Below are 17,077 nucleotides of genomic sequence, written 5' to 3'. Positions count from 1 at the left end.
CAGAATCCAACAGCACATTAAAAAGATCATACACCATGACTAAGTGGGCTTTATCCCAGGGATGCAAGGATTCTTCAATATCCACAAATCAATCAATGTAATATACCACATTAAAAAATTGAAAAATAAAAACCATATGATTATCTCAATAGATGCAGAGAAAGCCTTTGACAAAATTCAACATCCATTTTTGATAAAAGCTCTCCAGAAAGCAGGAATAGAAGAAACATACCTCAACATAATAAAATCTATATATGACAAACCCACAGCAAACATTATCCTCAATGGTGAAAAATTGAAAGCATTTCCTCTAAAGTCAGGAACAAGACAAGGGTGCCCACTTTCACCATTACTATTCAACATAGTTTTAGAAGTTTTGGCCACAGCAATCAGAGCAGAAAAAGAAATAAAAGGAATCCAAATTGGAAAAGAAGAAGTAAAACTCTCACTGTTTGCAGATGACATGATCCTCTACATAGAAAACCCTAAAGACTCCACCAGAAAACTACTAGAACTAATCAATGAATATAGTAAAGTTGCAAGATATAAAATCAACACACAGAAATCCCTTGCATTCCTATACACTAATAATGAGAAAACAGAAAGAGAAATTAAGGAAACAATTCCATTCACCATTGCAACGAAAAGAATAAAATACTTAGGAATACATCTACGTAAAGAAACAAAAGACCTATATATAGAAAACTATAAAACACTGGTGAAAGAAATCAAAGAGGACATCAATAGATGGAGAAATACACCATGTTCATGGATTGGAAGAATCAATATAGTGAAAATGAGTATACTACCCAAAGCAATTTATAGATTCAATGCAATCCCTATCAAGCTATCAACAGTATTCTTCACAGAGCTAGAACAAATAATCTCACAATTTGTATAGAAATACAAAAAAACTCGAATAGCCAAAGCAATCTTGAGAAAGAAGAATGGAACTGGAGGAATCAACCTGCCTCACTTCAGGCTCTACTACAAAGCCACAGTTATCAAGACAGTATGGTACTGGAACAAAGACAGAAATATAGATCAATGGAACAAAATAGAAAGCCCAGAGATAAATCCACGCACATATGGACACCTTATCTTTGACAAAGGAGGCAAGAATATACAATGGATTAAAGACAACCTCTTTAACAAGTGGTGCTCGGAAAACTGGTCAACCACTTGTAAAAGAATGAAACTAGAACACTTTCTAACACCGTACACAAAAATAAACTCAAAATGGATTAAAGATCTAAACGTAAGACCAGAAACTATAAAACTCCTAGAGGAGAACATAGGCAAAACACTCTCTGACACACATCACAGCAGGATCCTCTATGACCCACCTCCAAGAATATTGGAAATAAAAGGAAAAATAAACAAATGGGACCTAATTAAACTTAAAAGCTTCTGCACAACAAAAGAAACTATTAGCAAGGTGAAAAGGCAGCCTTCAGAATGGGAGAAAATAATAGCAAATGAAGCAACTGACAAACAACTAATCTCAAAAATATACAAGCAACTCCTACAGCTCAATTCCAGAAAAATAAATGACCCAATCAAAAAATGGGCCAAAGAACTAAATAGACATTTCTCCAAAGAAGACATACAGATGGCTAACAAACGCATGAAAAGATGCTCAACATCACTCATTATCAGAGAAATGCAAATCAAAACCACTATGAGGTACCATTTCACGCCAGTCAGAATGGCTGCGATCCAAAAGTCTACAAGCAATAAATGCTGGAGAGGGTGTGGAGAAAAGGGAAATCTCTTACACTGTTAGTGGGAATGCAAACTAGTACAGCCACTATGGAGAACAGTGTGGAGATTCCTTAAAAAACTGGAAATAGAACTGCCTTATGATCCAGCAATCCCACTGCTGGGCATACACACTGAGGAAACCAGAATTGAAAGAGACACGTGTACCCCAATGTTCATTGCAGCACTGTTTATAACAGTCAGGACATGGAAGCAACCTAGATGTCCATGATAAGAAAGCTGTGGTACATATACACAATGGAGTATTACTCAGCCATTAAAAAGAATACATTTGAATCAGTTCTAATGAGGTGGATGAAACTGGAGCCTATTATACAGAGTGAAGTAAGCCAGAAAGAAAAACACCAATACAGTATACTAACACATATATATGGAATTTAGAAAGATGGTAACAGTAACCCTGTACACGAGACAGCAAAAGTGACACTGATGTATAGAACAGTATTTTGGGCTCTGTGGGAGAGGGAGAGGGTGGGATGATTTGGGAGAATGGCATTAAAACATGTATAATATCTTATATGAAATAAGTCACCAGTCCAGGTTCGCTGCACAATACTGAATGCTTGGGGCTGGTGCACTGGGACGACCCAGAAGGATGGTATGGGGAGGGAGGAGGGTTCAGGATGGGGAACACATGTATACCTGTGGCAGATTCATTTTGATATATGGCAAAACCAATACAATTTTGTAAAGTTAAAAAATAAAATTAAAAAAAACAGAAAGAAAAAAAAAAGGAATCTCCACACTGTTCTCCAGAATGGCTGTACTAGTTTGCATTCCCACCAACAGTGTAAGAGCGTTCCCTTTTCTCCATACACTCTGCAGCATTTATTGTTTGTAGACTTTTGGATAGCAGCCATTCTGACTGGCATGAAATGGTACCTCATTGTGATTTTGATTTGCATTTCTCTGATAATGAGTGATGCTGACCATCTTTTCATGTGTTTGTTAGTTTAGTTAGTACATGTTTGGAACACATATACACCCATGGTGGATTCAAGTCCATCTAGGGAAAAACCAATACAATATTGTAAAGGAAAATAAATAAATGAATTAATTTTTAAAAAATTAAAATAAAAAGCACAACTACTGACTTCAGTGATGTTCAATGACTGAACATATTCTGTGGAAAAGAAAAAAAAGACAGACCCTCATTTGAAATGTTCTTCTTTTAAAATATTTTTTTTTCATTTTTCCTGAAGTTATTTTTTTTTTTTTATTTTTTAACTTTACAATATTGTATTGGTTTTGCCATATATCAAAATGAATCCTGAAGTTATTTTAAGGAAGAGGTTACCATTTCAAATATATACATAACCACCAAAATCTTTTGTTTCAAATTAAATTAATATCCAATATCTAGTCCATGTTCAAATTTATCTGTTCTGTGCATAGACTCTCAGCCATGTCTGACCCTTTGTGACTCCATGGACTGTAGCCTGCCAAGCTCCTCTATCCATGGGGATTCTCCAGTCAAGAATACTGGAGTGGGTTGCCTTGCCCTTCTCCAGGGGATCATCCCAACCTAGGGATAAAACCCAGGTCTCTCTCATTGCAGGTGGATTCTTTACCATCTGAACCACCAGGGAAACCCAAATTTCTCTAATCCTCTGAAAAATGTCTTTCAACAGTTTATTTATTCAAACCAGAGTCTAGACAATGTACACATATATTGCATGAGACCTTTCTCAGACTTTAACTAAATAACAATCTCCCCTCATTTTATGCCATTTATTTAAAAAGTGGGAGTAGATGGGGTGGTTTGTCTCATAAAATGTGTCAAGTATTAGGTTTAGAGCAGGGCTCCACAACACCAGTACCAGGACCAGTACCAGTCCTTGGTCTATTAAGAACCAGACAGCACAGCAGGAGGTGAGCAGCAGGCCAGTGAGTGAGGCTTCATCTATATTTACAGCTGCTCACCAGCCCTCTCCCATCACCCCCAGATGGAACAGTCTAGTTCCAGGAAAACAAGCTCTGGGTTCCCACTGATTTCTGCCTTGTGGACAGCTGTCTAATTATTTAATTATATATCACAATGTAATAATAATACAAATAAAGTACACAATAAATATAATGCCCTTAATTCATCCTGAAATAATCCCTTCACTCTGGCCTGTGGAAAAATTGTCTTTCAGGAAACCAGTCCCTAGGGCTGATAAAGTTGGGGTCCACTGGCTTAGAGGATTACTTCCCTGTTCCTTTATCTATGTACTTCCCTGAAAACTGGTATTTAGATCCAGACTTGAGTTCAGCAAATTTTATTGGAGTATTTCATATGTTGTTCCATATATTTCTTAAGGCACCACTCCAAGAGACTCATAATTTCTAGTTGCCCCACTTTGATTGATACGTAGATGCAGTGGGTCCTGAGTTGCCAACCTCTTGCATCCATTATAAACTTCCCCTTTAACATTTCATCTAATGGTTTTAGCATCCATTGATGACCTTGTCCTAGATCCATTGTTTCATGAAGCTGTTGCAAATAGTGGTTTCCTGATTCTAACATTTCTTCTGATTTAATTCATGAAATTCTTCAAGTAAAGAAAACATTTCACCATCAACTACTGTACAAGCTGAGGAGGGGAGTAAGTGAAGCCAGCTCTTTAGCTCCCGGTGGAGCCAGGCAAACAGAAGTGCTGGCTCAGTCAGAGTTCCCATCATGGTTCAGAAACAGCAGTCATTTTGATAACTCAGTATTGAGCCCTGTGGGTGGCAGGAGTTGCCTCTAAACAGAAGATTGCCACCCCAAGAGGCAGAATAATTCATATTTGCTCCAGACTCAGGAATTCAAAAAGCTTTCTCAGGGCTACTTGCTCCTCCCAGGCACACATACATTCTCCAAGGTGGAATTATCATCGTGATGCCCACTTTCCTCATGAGGAAACAGGTTAAGGGACTTGATCAAGGCCCCACAACTAGGGATATGAGGAGCCAACGTGCAAACTCAGGACATCAGTTCCCAAATTGTGTGGTTTCACTCTGCTCCCACCAGGGACAGAGGGTGGTGACCTGCCACTAATTGTGAAGGCAGAAGCAAGCAATATCCAGGCTTAAAATGAAGAAAGTGGGGAAAACAACTAGACCATTCAAGCATCACCTAAATAAAATCCCTTATGGTTATACAGTGGAGGTGACAAATAGATTCAAGGGATTAAATCTGGTAGACAGGGTGCCTGAAGAGCTAATGATGGAAGTTTGACAGTGATCAAACCATTCCCAAGACACAGAAATGCAAGAAGGCAAAGTGGTTGATTATCTGAGGATGGCTACAAATAGCTGAGAAAAGAAGAGAAGTGAAAGCAAACAGAAAAGAGAAAGTTAAAACCAAAGGAATGCATACTTCCAGAGAAGAGCAAGGAGAGATAAGAAAGCCTTCTTAAGTGAACAGTGCAAGAAATAGAGGTAAACAATAGAATTGCAAAGACAAGACATCTCTTCAAGAAAATTGGAGATACCATACGGACATGTGATCTGAGGTGGGCTAGTCAGAGCACTCCCTTGAACCCTCAGGTCTCTGAGCTTCTTTCCTAATGGGTTAGACACCTTAGGGATATAAAACCCTAGGGCAGGTAGCTCTGGTCTCCCTCACTAGGTGTAGAAGCCTTAAGGAAGAAAGCTGTCAGGCTAAGACAATCAAAGAAGAGAGAGGGGAAAGAGCGAGGGTGAGAAAGAGAGAACTGATGACTTCTGATTTCTTGGGTCCAGTCACTGAGATCTTTCTATCTGCTCTGGTTCCTATGTACATGATTTCCAGTGTCCTTCTGAAAAGTCTCCCCTTTCCTTGAAACCAGCTGGAGTTGAGCTCCTCTCACTTGTGGTTCAAACTTGGTTCTAGATCCTCCCTGATTATGACGCACCTGCCAGATCCAAAAAGAGGCACCCATTTGTTTTAGCACCATTAAGAGTGAAACATTTTATTCTTTACTGAGAATAGAGTTTGCAGAGCACCAAACACAGTTCACCAGCATCGCTGGGCAGGAGTGCCCTAGTGTGAGTGAGTGTGTGTTAGGAGCAGCCTGATTGATTCCTGAACGAGTCCAAGCATTTACACTGCCGGAGCCAGGCCAATCCTGTCATTTCTTCGATCAAAAACTGAGAAGTACTGTCTCAGGAAGACGCCACCCAGGATCCAGGTCTCTGGAGAGCTAGTTTCTGTGCCCCCATGAAAGATGCTAAGGCAGAAGTTTTGAGCCTTGGGGAGTTAGAGAGACATACCAGTCAGCCTGTGTGCTTACTGCGACTCCCTCCTCAATATCCAGACCTGGCATACTTCTTGGTTTTATTTCCCTCTTTTGGTAAGTATCAGGTGATTTTCTCAGCAGCTGGGGATATGAGGGTTCATCCAAAACCAAAAAGGGCCATGACATGTGGTTGCAATATGGCAGGAGTGTGGGGAGGGGAGGATTGGGAGTTTGGAATGATCAGATGCAAAGTAATATACAGAGGAATGATAAGCAACAAAGTCCTACTTCTAGAGCAAGGAACTGTATTCAATATTTATTGACTAACTAATGAAAAAGAATATACATATTTGTATATGTACAGCTAAATCACTTAGCTGTGCAGCAGAACTTAAGGCAATGCTGAAGATCAGCTATACTGCAATACAGTTTTTTTAAGAAAAGAAGAAGAGAGTTTCTCCTAGTTCTCCTCATATTGTTTCTTTCCTTCTGACCCCTTCTCCTTGTTTTCTCTGCAGAGAATGTCTGTTCTCCTGCGTCCCCAAAACTGGTTCTTTTTAACTTTTAATTTTGTTTTGGAGTATAACTAACTAATGGTATTTGAAGTTTCAGGTGGACAGTAAAGGGACTCAGTCATACATACACATGTATCCTTGTCCCAGAGACACCCCTCCCATCCAGGCTGCCACCTTAGATTGAGCAGTGTTCTCTGTGCTATACAGTAGCTCACTGTTGGTTATACATGTTAAATACATTCAAAGCAGCGCTCACAACACATTCTTTAAGCCTTTGCTCAGCCCCTCTGAAAAGCCTGTTTGGACCCACACTCAGCCTTTGGCCACTCCAGGCTTGGCTGGGTGACTTATTCTGGTCTCCATCCCCACCCGTTGGTCCATAGTCCTCATCACCCCTAATAAGTCCCAGGGTCCCTTTGCAGAGCACTGTGGGGTGCCATTTGCATGGAACCCAGGGCAGATTTGCCTAGACCCAAGCAGACCTCCCTATGGTGCCATGAGTCAGGGGTTTTAGAATTACTGCAATTCCCTCTGTTCCTCAAAGCCTTCTTTGAGCCCAACAGCCTGCTCTGAACTCCCACAGGGAGCTGACGTGAAGCCTCCACCCTGTGTCAGGGCTGAGCAGTCACTGTGTACCCTTTAATCACCTTAGCATCCAACCTCCCCATAGAGGGGTCAGGTAGCCTGACTCACAGAGGGGAAACTGGGACTTAGCAAGGGGAAGTTGCAGTCAAGGTCTAAGGTAGCCATGTAATTTATTGTAACTGGGACAATTTCAATAAGGAAAGGGAGACTGTTAATCATTATGGTGGGAGCACACAGGGACTGCCACCAGCCAACCCCCCTTGTCACATGTCCTATTTTAGGGATCCCTAGAGCTGACTTTCTGAGTTCCTGCATCTGAGGGGTCTAGTTGAACTGAAGATCTATGAGAGCAGAGGCCCTTAGTGTTTCCCCTCTCCTTGTGACTCCCACTATGTCATCATGGAGTGGTGTCTCCACATTTATTTCAGGAGGATGGATGTCCCAGACTGTCCTCTACTCTCAAGTGGTTGATTTTGTGGAGGTGCTGGCCTAGCCATAGTGGATCAGCAGCATCTGCAATGGTGTGGTTTGGCCTGCAGAGGGTGCCCTCCTCCCAGCAGTAGCCCAAGAGTTCCTGCAAACCCCAATTTAGAGAACAAACCCTCAGGGATGGCCCCTCACCTTGGTAATGTAGGCTTGAGGGGGCAGTGGATAGTCAATGCCATTGATGTTGAAGATGACAGGAGGCAGGGTCTTGACGGCATCACATGAAACCACATACTGTTAGAGAGAAGGAGACAAGTTGGCCCAGAGGATCCTTATTATGTGGGGAGACTGGAAGTGACCCTGTAGCATGACCCTTTACCTCAGAACCCTGGTGCCTGGCGTTCATGAGCTTGTGGATGTTGGTGATCAGTCTTGTTGGGCCATGGATCATTGATGTCCCGGTGTCCAAAAGGGCCTGACATCCACGAGAACAAGCAGTAACATTCCCATTCATGCTGATGCTGAGAGACAGTAGGACAAAGCGGGCATCAGGGTCATACAGAAAGCTCCTTCACAGCTGCCCCCTCCCTGACTGTCTCCTGACCAGAGCTTCATCTCTTGCCCTGACTTTTCCTTTGCTCTTATCACAGCACCTTCCTTGACATGCGTGAATGCAGCACTTGAATACACCAGGCTCTTTAATACCTTGACACATGCTTCCTTCCTAGAAGAGCCCCCTCCCCTCTGACTAGCTAATTTCTCCTCATCTTCCAGATTCCAGCTTAACTGTCGTGGTTCCAGGGAAGTCTTTCCCCCAGTGTATATCAGTCTCCTGTCTTCATCACTATCTGTAGACCCTTCCTCATGTCTAGTATGTACCAAAGTGACAATTCACTCTGTGTGTGTGTCATTTCTTGTACATTTGCCTTCTTAGATGTGAGGACGAGTTTTATTCTCATCACATCCCTAAAGTGCCTGGCACACAGTGGATGCACAATGCTTGTCTGTTGAATGAGTGAATGAAGACTGTGAAAATAATGAATGAAGACCATCCAGAGAGGTATATCTGATGTCTCACCAACAATGGGACAAACACACAGTAAAGATGGAGGTTCCTGCGGCAGCAGATTCTCATAGGGGTGGGGGAGACCTGCTGCCCTGGGAGGGGATGTCTCTGAGCAGCAACCCCTCACTGGGCTCAGACCCTGAGACCCTGACCAGGTGATACCTGACTAGACACAGAACCTCAATGGACCAGTAAGCTTTTATCTGAGGGTCAAACACAGAATCTCATCAATGATTACCTCTTCTTTTCAAGCCACTCTTGGATCCCACCTTCCTGATTCTCTCAGTTATAACCCCTGCCCCATGTGTGCCTAGGGACGTGGGGTGTCTCTTTTTATGAGTCGCTTTTGGGTCCCAAGACTGTGGCCAACCTCTCTCCACTGCTGGCTAGCTTCTCCCTAAGGAGACAAGTTTTCCCCATTTCTTCAGGACTTTCCCTGTTTTTAACCTGACATTTATCTGTACTAACTTCCTTGGTCCCATGTAGCCCTCGACAGTTGGTCATGTTATCACAGCTCTGTTCAGGCTGAGGAAATTTTCCCTGATCCTCTTTTCATCACACTGTAAAGTCCTATAACCATGCTCCCCACCTCACACTCAGGGGTGCAGTCCTCCCACAGCGCACAGGCCTCTCTGGACCCTGTGATGGACCCTGTTCAGAGCCCTGGGCAGGAGGCCTGGAGTGATTATGAACCCATGGGTGATTTGTGTATCTTTGTGTTTCTGTGTTTATGTGTATTCATATGTGGCTCTGTGTGTGTACTTGTGTGTCTCTGGCTGGTTATGCATGTTTATATGTGCCTACTAGTGTCTTTGTATGTGTGCCTGTGTGTCTGTCTGTGTCGTAGTGGTTGGTGTGTATGTCGGTTAATTGTGTGTCTGGTAGTGCATTTGTGTGTTTGTCTGTGTCCATGTACAGATATGGGAGCATCACTTGGGGTGATCCTCAGAGTGAGAGGCTTACCGGTTCATGCTTATCTGCCAGTAGCGAGTTTGGGACACTGGTATCCAGTTGAGCTCTCCCTTGTAGTAGCGGTGGTCCACTCCACCAAACATCACCACACTGCCCTCCGGCTTGCATCTATAGAGATGGGGCGGGGATCCTTTGAGGACAGTAACAACAGCACTGTCTGAGAGTTGTGCCTGTCCACCCATCAAGGCCCTAATAAGGCCCCATGTACAGATGCAGAAATCGAGTCTAGGAGCAATTGAGAACCAGACTGAGGTTGGTCGCTGGCTAATGAGTGGCACAGAGGAGGTTAGAACCTGGGCCACCTAGCAGGTCTCTATCCACTCAGTCTTCAGAAGAGGCCCTGGACCTCCTGCGACCTGAGTGGTCAGATACTCTCAGAGGGCAGTGTGCTGAAGGCTTTTGGCTTCCCCCTTGTACAGTCTGTATTTTTTCAGAAAAACCAAGGCCTGAAAAGACCAAGGGTGTGGCTTCAAGTCATTCAGGGTTGGCTTCACTGGCCTGTGACCTGTGCTGTCCATTGGGCCCCACACTCAGCAGGGCCCCCACCTCTGCTCTCCCTGTCTTGAAATTCCCAATAGTTGTTGAAAAAGAAATCCCACACTTTTGTTTTGGGTCCCACTCTTTCATTTTGCACTGACTCCTGAAAATTGTTTAGCTGGTCCTGGGTGCCCAGTGAAATGTTCATGAGGAAGGAAAGATTTCCACCATCCCTCTCTTTCCTTCCATGTCAAATTCATCAGCAAATCCTGTTGCCTTTTCTTCCAACTTGTATCCTGACACCTTGCATTAGTTTTCCTTTTCGCTCACCCCCTACTCCAAGCCCCAGCTCTTGCATCCAGGAGCCTGATTGTATACCAATAAAACTTTATTTATAAATAAATAAATTTATTTTTTTCACCCCAGTGGTGAACCCAGGTGGGGCCCTGGGGCCATAGTTTTCCTGGGTTAGATCATCTCTCAGCATACTTCTGTATCAATTGTTGCATAATTTTCATACAAATGAAAGCATCTTATAACTAATTTGGAGAGGGACTGTCCAGCTCAGACTTACGTGTTCAAGTAGAAGGCAAAGACAGGCTCAGAAAAGGCACCTTGCGACCACAAGTTGTCAAAGATGGGGATGATACCTTTGATGCTGATGGAGGGGTAGGCCAAGCCCAGGACGCCATCAAAGGGTGCACCATCAAACCCATATTCCTCCTGACTTAGGCCAAATGACTGTTTAAGGCTAACAAGGTTCCCGATCTGTGGGCGAGAAGAGTGTTCCCACATAAAGTTTTGTTAAGTGGGTCTAGGCTTGGGCTGAGGAAGAGATGCCATTAGCACTGCAGAGATCTGAGGTCTTTGTGTGTCCTCGGTAGACCTCAGATTTTTAGACCTAGCCTGGAGGGGAATTTGGGTTCCATTTATGTGGTCTGTGGATTTAGACAGGGTACTCAGGGCTGGTGCACTGGCATGATTCTGAGGGATGGGATGGGGAGTGGGTCTCAGGTTGGGGAACACAGGAACACCCATGACTGATTCATGTCAATGTATGGCAAAAACCATTACAATACTGTAAAGTAATTAGCCTCCAATTAAAATAAATAAATAAAATAAAATATCTGCTCCTGTGAAAAACACCATCTGAGTGAGTCAAATTGGCCTCATGCCTTCTTGTACAGGTGGGGCAACTGAGTCTGGCCAGGACCCAGTGGTGTCCCCTTGTGGACAAAATGAGTAAAGAGCAGGAGAGCCTTCTCTGGCATCTCTCTGAACTGATGACAGAAATGGAGTAAATTGATGGTAATGTATTTTGGATTCTGCATCTGCCCAGTAGGACAGAAGTCTATTATACAATGTTTCTGGCAGGGTTCTTATGAAATTACTGCCTGGGAAATACCCTTTTGGGGGTATATGTGTGTTTGTGTGAGTGTGTATGAGAGAGAGAGAGAAAGAGAAAGGTGAACTACTCAGGCACTAGGGGGAGGGAGGCTATAGGTTTTATTAGACTCCCAAAGGCCCCATACGTTAAGAACACACTTAGGCCCACCTACATCTCTGGCCTCCTGATTATCCACCCTGCATACCTGAAGTGCTTGACTGCACCCAGGGTCCCCAGATCAGTTTTATCCTTTCCCCAAATACCCACCACCAGCTTCAGTTCTGACAAGCCAGCCCAGCTCCACCGCTTACCACACCTGTGACCTCAGCAAGCCCTTGCTGTCTGCATCTGTTTCCTCATCTGTATCATTAGCTAGTCAACGCACCTGCTGTGTGGGGTTGTTGCAGGTTTAAACAAGTTATTACCACGAAAGTGCCTGGCACAGTCTGAGAATATAAAAGTTGGTGCTTTTTCCCCCCTCTTCTGGCTCCCAGCAAAATGAACCCTGAGCTGCTCATGGGCAGAGGAGCTGCAAGTCCACAGCCCAAGCCCCTCTCTGTGTTAGCTAATCCATTTGTTTGTGTGTCACTATGGAAACTGTCTCCCCAGGGACAGGATCCTGTGGGTAAGAGGCCAATATCTATGGGAGTTAGGGTAGGACGGTCCTGCCAGCTTGTCCTGTATCTGTTTTGTAAGCAGTGGTCACTCCATAGTCAGTCCTGACTCAGCTTTTGTTTCCACATTACCCGAACGGTGTCAGAGCCAAGAAATCCCTGAATTATCCCAGGTCCATAGGAGATGCTAATAGGCTGGTGTGTTTGCCCGAAGCTGGAAGAATTGTGAAGATTGAAGGTTTTGTGTGTATCTGCAGACACAAGAGATGAGTGTCAGTCAGGTGCCAAGGGTGGAGAGGGAGATTCAGGGTGGAGAGAAGGGTGGAGAAGGGTGGAGAAGGGTGGAGAGGGCAAGTAAAAGATGGGTTGATTTGAGGGGGGGCAGTGTTTGTACTCACAACAGGCTGGACTGACACAGCTGATGGAAGGCACCCACAAGTCAGCTGAGCCTGTGTCAAAGACGACCCGGAACTCCTGAGGGGGTGTTCCAATGGTGATATTACCCACGTAGGCCATCTATGGGGACCAGGAAGGGTAGGTTAGTGCAGATCTGGCTCCCCTCGATTTCCACACTTCTGCCTCCCTCTGGGTGTCACATGTCTCCTGAGATCACTTTCCAATCACCATGCAGCTCACAGCCTTTGTTCTCAGAGGTGCCTGCATTTGATACTTTTTCCTGCACTATGTGATATGCGGGATATTCACTCTATGACCAGGGGTTGAAAAATTACCTCCTGCATTCGAAGCCCAGAGTCATAAGCAATGGACCTCCAAGGAAGTCCTGATGCCTTCATTTGAGAAGCTCTCTAGTCTCCTCTTCAAACCCAGTCTGAGCACACCCTTCTCCAGGAGGTCCTCCTTGATCAATCCCAGCCACTCCCTCTAAACTCAGACAACATCCAATCAACACCACACAGGTGACCCTTTCATTTGACATATATTTACTCTTTGCCTTTCTCTCAGGCTAGCCTGCACAATTTTGAAGACAAAACATACCCTTTTTTCTAATCTAATAACAATAACCACAGTGTTAGATTCTTATGGCCTTATGCAGAATAAGGATTCAGTAACTTTTTCCTGCTGTTATTCTTGCATCTGTGGAAGCTGAATTCCTCTGCCTGGGGATGCACACTTGCTTTGCAGTTGGCTTTATCTTTTGACTGGAGATGGCTCACCCTTCATCTGTAACTGAGTGGTTCACTTAGTTCAGAAGGAACAATCTCCCTCAAACTTATGACACATCTTTGACACAGAAATGGGTGTTTACCTGCCACCTGGTCATTGCTGGGCCCAGTCACCACAGACCAAGAGTTGTGGATGAGAGTGCCTTCTCCTCTGGAATGGGGTCCCTGTGCCTCAGTGTTTCTGACTCCTGCAGGAGCCCCAGCCCCAACATCCCACCTGCTACTTCCTGAAGAACCACAGTGCTAGGCCAGAGCACCAGGGGGCGCTGTGAGAGCCATCCTCCCAATAAACTCACATCCAGATAGTTCTTAAGGGGGTGAATAGTTATTTTGGAGTCTCTCTTGGACAGTCTGTAAGCTCGTTCCTCCAGGAAATTGTTCAGCAAGTTTTTTTCCCTCAGGGTTTCTCGCAAGGTCTTCATTTTCCTTAGAGGCAAACTTTCACGGAGGATTAGGAAAAGAAACAGAGAAGATACAATTAGCTATCCTTGTTAAGGTATAACTGTCATTGTAATACACTGTGTATTTTCCAAGCGTTTTTATGAGTGTCACCGTATTATCGGAATGCCATGCAAACACCATGGCAAGGACGTAGGTTTGAATACAGGTTCTGTTGTGTAACATTGGGTAAGACCATTTGGATTCTCAGCTTACTCCTGGGTAAAAAGGTGGAATTTAATGATCCCCCCGCCATATAGAAAATTTGGGAGATAAGTGAAGTGATGGATATCATGTATCTGATACATCTTAAATCTCAATAATGACAACCATTAGTATTGCCATTGCCATCCCTCTATATCCTTCTCAAGGAAGCTCAGGGAGGAAGGTTCTAGAAGAGAACCATTATCTTATTTGTACAGGGAAGAAATCTGAAATTCAAGTAGTTTGTCACTTGGATGTAGTCACACTGTTTGTGAGATGTAAAATAACAAAGAAGTAGCTCTCCCTATCTTCCTCCAATAGAAATGGAACAGAGAATTGAGAGAAGAATCTGGGAGATAGGAAACAAATTAGGGAAATTAAGAGGCTAAAGAAGCAAGGATGAGTCAAAACTGAAACATTAAAAGAAGGAAAAACAACATGGAGAGATGTGAAAGATTGTTGCTGAATTAAAAGATGGCCGGGATTCTTGGCCTCCAGAGGAGAAGAATTCAATCCGGGGCCAGATATGAGGTTTGATCACTCAGAGCTTTGTGTAATAAGGTTTTATTAAAGTATAAAGGAGACAGGGAAAGCTTCTGACATAGGCATCAGAAGAGGGCAGAAAGAGTACCCCCCTGCTAGTCTTCAGCTGGATGTTGTATAGTCACTGCTGCTAAGTCACTTCAGTCATGTCCAACTCTGTGAGACCCCATAGATGGCAGCCCACCAGGCTCTGCCATCCCTGGGATTCTCCAGGCAAGAACACTGGAGTGGGTTGCCATTTCCTTCTCCAGTGCGTGAAAGTGAAAAGTAAAGTGAAGTCACTCAGTCGTGTCTGACTCTTCGAGACCCCCTGGACTGCAGCCTACCAGGCTCCTCCGTCCATGGGATTTTCCAGGCAAGAGTACTGGAGTGGGTTGCCATTGCCTTCTCCACTAGCAGTCGGTTAATGAAAGAAAGGAATATCTTAAAACTCAGAATGGCACCAGGCCCCTCACCCATAAGATGAATTTTGGGATAATCTTGGCATCAAATGTTCATCCTGGGCCATAAAATGATTAACTTGAGTCTTGTAGCACAGATTACCATACAAATAGTTTTATTTACATAGATTAGGAGAACAATATCTGAGTATAACATGCTGGTTCGTCAAGTAGGTTCTAAGCCATGAGGCGGAACCGACTTGAAGACAGAGTTTGGGGTAAATGCATAGCACATTAGCATAGCTTAAGTCAAACATGTCCATAAGAAAAATGCATTGGTTATCTCAATGTTTGAGAATAGTTAACTTTAGGTAAAACCAAGTGTCATTATGGCAACACAGTATTTTAAGAGAAACCTCCTTTTAAATTTGTATAGAGAAAGAAAAATATATCATTAATTGGTTTCCTCCTGCTGCTTGAGAGATAAAAATGTCTGACACTTGCAAGCTATTTTGTCCGTTTGGAGACCCCTGGCCTTCCTGCCTATTATCCTCTCAGATCTGCACTCACAGAGACTTCCAAAGAGATGGAGAGATAAATGAGAGAGAAGCAGAGATGCAGACATAGACATATACACACTGAAGTAGAGAGAGAACAGAGAGGACACCTAGAATAAAATGTAGAAAAATGCTATTCCACAGGACCACACATACATTTGTACAGGTTGCAATTACAAGGAGTCCCATTTTCAGCAGGTCACCACATGATGGTGTTCCAAGAGTTGTGCAACCATGCAAACCTGTACCTCGACCCAGGGACCCACAGTTTCTATAGCAAGGCACATGCATGCATGCTAAGCCCCTTCAGTCCTGTCCAACTCTATATGACCCAATGGACCACAGCCTGCCAGGCTCCTCTGCCCGTGGGATTCTCCAAGCAAAAATATTGAAGTGGGTTGCCATGTCCTTCTCCAGAGGATCTTCCCGACCCAGGGATCAAACCCGCATCTCTTACATCTCCTATATTTGCAGGGGTCCTTTACCAATAGCACCACCTGGGAAGCCCAAGGCTAAAGAAGCAAGGATAAGTACCTATAGAAAGGTGCTTATCAATAAGTAAGAGTTGAACTTTAAGACTATCAGGGAAATATTCTATTTCTTTCTAACCCAGAAAGGAAGATGATGCCACTTACAGTCCCCATACTTACATGACTATGCACTCTGAGAGGGCCACCAGCCCGAGGAGCACAAGCCACTTCATGCTTCTTTCCTGGCTCCAAGTACTCAGGGAAGCTTTAGTTCCTTAGCATGCAGTGGTGACCAGGAGCTTCTAGTTATATGTGCTCTAACCTGCCCTAATTGTCCGCTTTAGGGCACTAATGGATCTGATAAAAATACAAAGTTCTTGATAAAATTTTTATCTCCATCCTTGTCTTTGGTGAATGATCTTAGAAAATTATCAGAATACAGAGACTTCTACGGTCATCTCTTCCTTGAGGCTTGGCTGGAAAACCAAAATGAAGTGCATGGACATCTAAGGAGTGGAGAAACTTGCCAACTTGGAGAAAATAACTGCTAAGAACACCATAAAAATGAGTACTAGGGGCCATGCTAGACATTCATGATCTCACGTGGTCTGCTTTGCCACTTCATGAGGTATGGTTTGCTGTCCTCATTGGAGAGCTGATTGCTAGGAGGAAAAGAGGTCAAATGGAAAAGTGAAGGCTTGAGAGGCAGCCCAAGGACATATGAGTGGCTTTAGGTAGTGGGTCTAATGGCAGAGATCAGGGGCACCTATTATGTCAATCTGCATCAAAGATTTAGGGCAGAGCAGTATTTCAATTGCATGATTTCAGTATTGGAAGAAGTGCCATATGCATCCACAAGATATTTTATATCGTCCAACAAACCTACAAGGAAGACATGTGTGCTGGTGTCTAAGTTAGATGGTGGAAAGTCAAAGTTGATCAAGACACAAGTGGTATTTATCTTAATCGAGCTATCAGTCTAGTTCTCACAAACTCAGGGTCCAGGAGGCAAGAGAAATGATACAAAGCCTAGGCAGCCGTGCTCAACACTGGGCAGCACATGCCTTTCCACTGGGAGCAGCCTCTCCTCCACTTCAGCCATACTGGAAAGTGGGTCAGTTGGCCAAGTTTTCGAGAGAAGTCAGAAGTCTGGATATTTATGTGCAAGTTCATGATTTTAATGTTAGTAACTAATTTTTATCCCCCTCAAACATAGTGGGAGCCAAATCTCCACCACAGTGAGCTGGATTCAGCCTTCAGTCTATGCAGGTTTTATTTCTGGCCTAGAAGTAG

The 17,077-nt window shown here is 43.8% G+C and overlaps 1 protein-coding gene across 1 annotated transcript; it reads right to left on the bottom strand.

The window, feature by feature from the left end:
* Window positions 1–5,830: 5,830 nt before the first annotated feature.
* Window positions 5,831–16,017, bottom strand: LOC109554195 (pregnancy-associated glycoprotein 2-like). The gene is made up of 9 exons (XM_019954508.2): window positions 15,965–16,017; window positions 13,489–13,630; window positions 12,407–12,524; window positions 12,141–12,259; window positions 10,582–10,775; window positions 9,522–9,638; window positions 7,872–8,013; window positions 7,688–7,786; window positions 5,831–5,977 (listed from the first exon to the last, which is right to left on the bottom strand). The coding sequence occupies exons 1-9, from the start codon at window positions 16,015–16,017 to the stop codon at window positions 5,831–5,833; spliced, it is 1,131 nt and encodes a 376-aa protein (XP_019810067.2).
* Window positions 16,018–17,077: the final 1,060 nt, after the last annotated feature.

The sequence above is a fragment of the Bos indicus genome, chromosome 29, assembly GCF_029378745.1.
Source record: "Bos indicus isolate NIAB-ARS_2022 breed Sahiwal x Tharparkar chromosome 29, NIAB-ARS_B.indTharparkar_mat_pri_1.0, whole genome shotgun sequence".
Classification (NCBI taxonomy): Eukaryota; Metazoa; Chordata; class Mammalia; order Artiodactyla; family Bovidae; genus Bos; species Bos indicus.
This window is presented reverse-complemented; position numbering and strand designations above follow the sequence as displayed.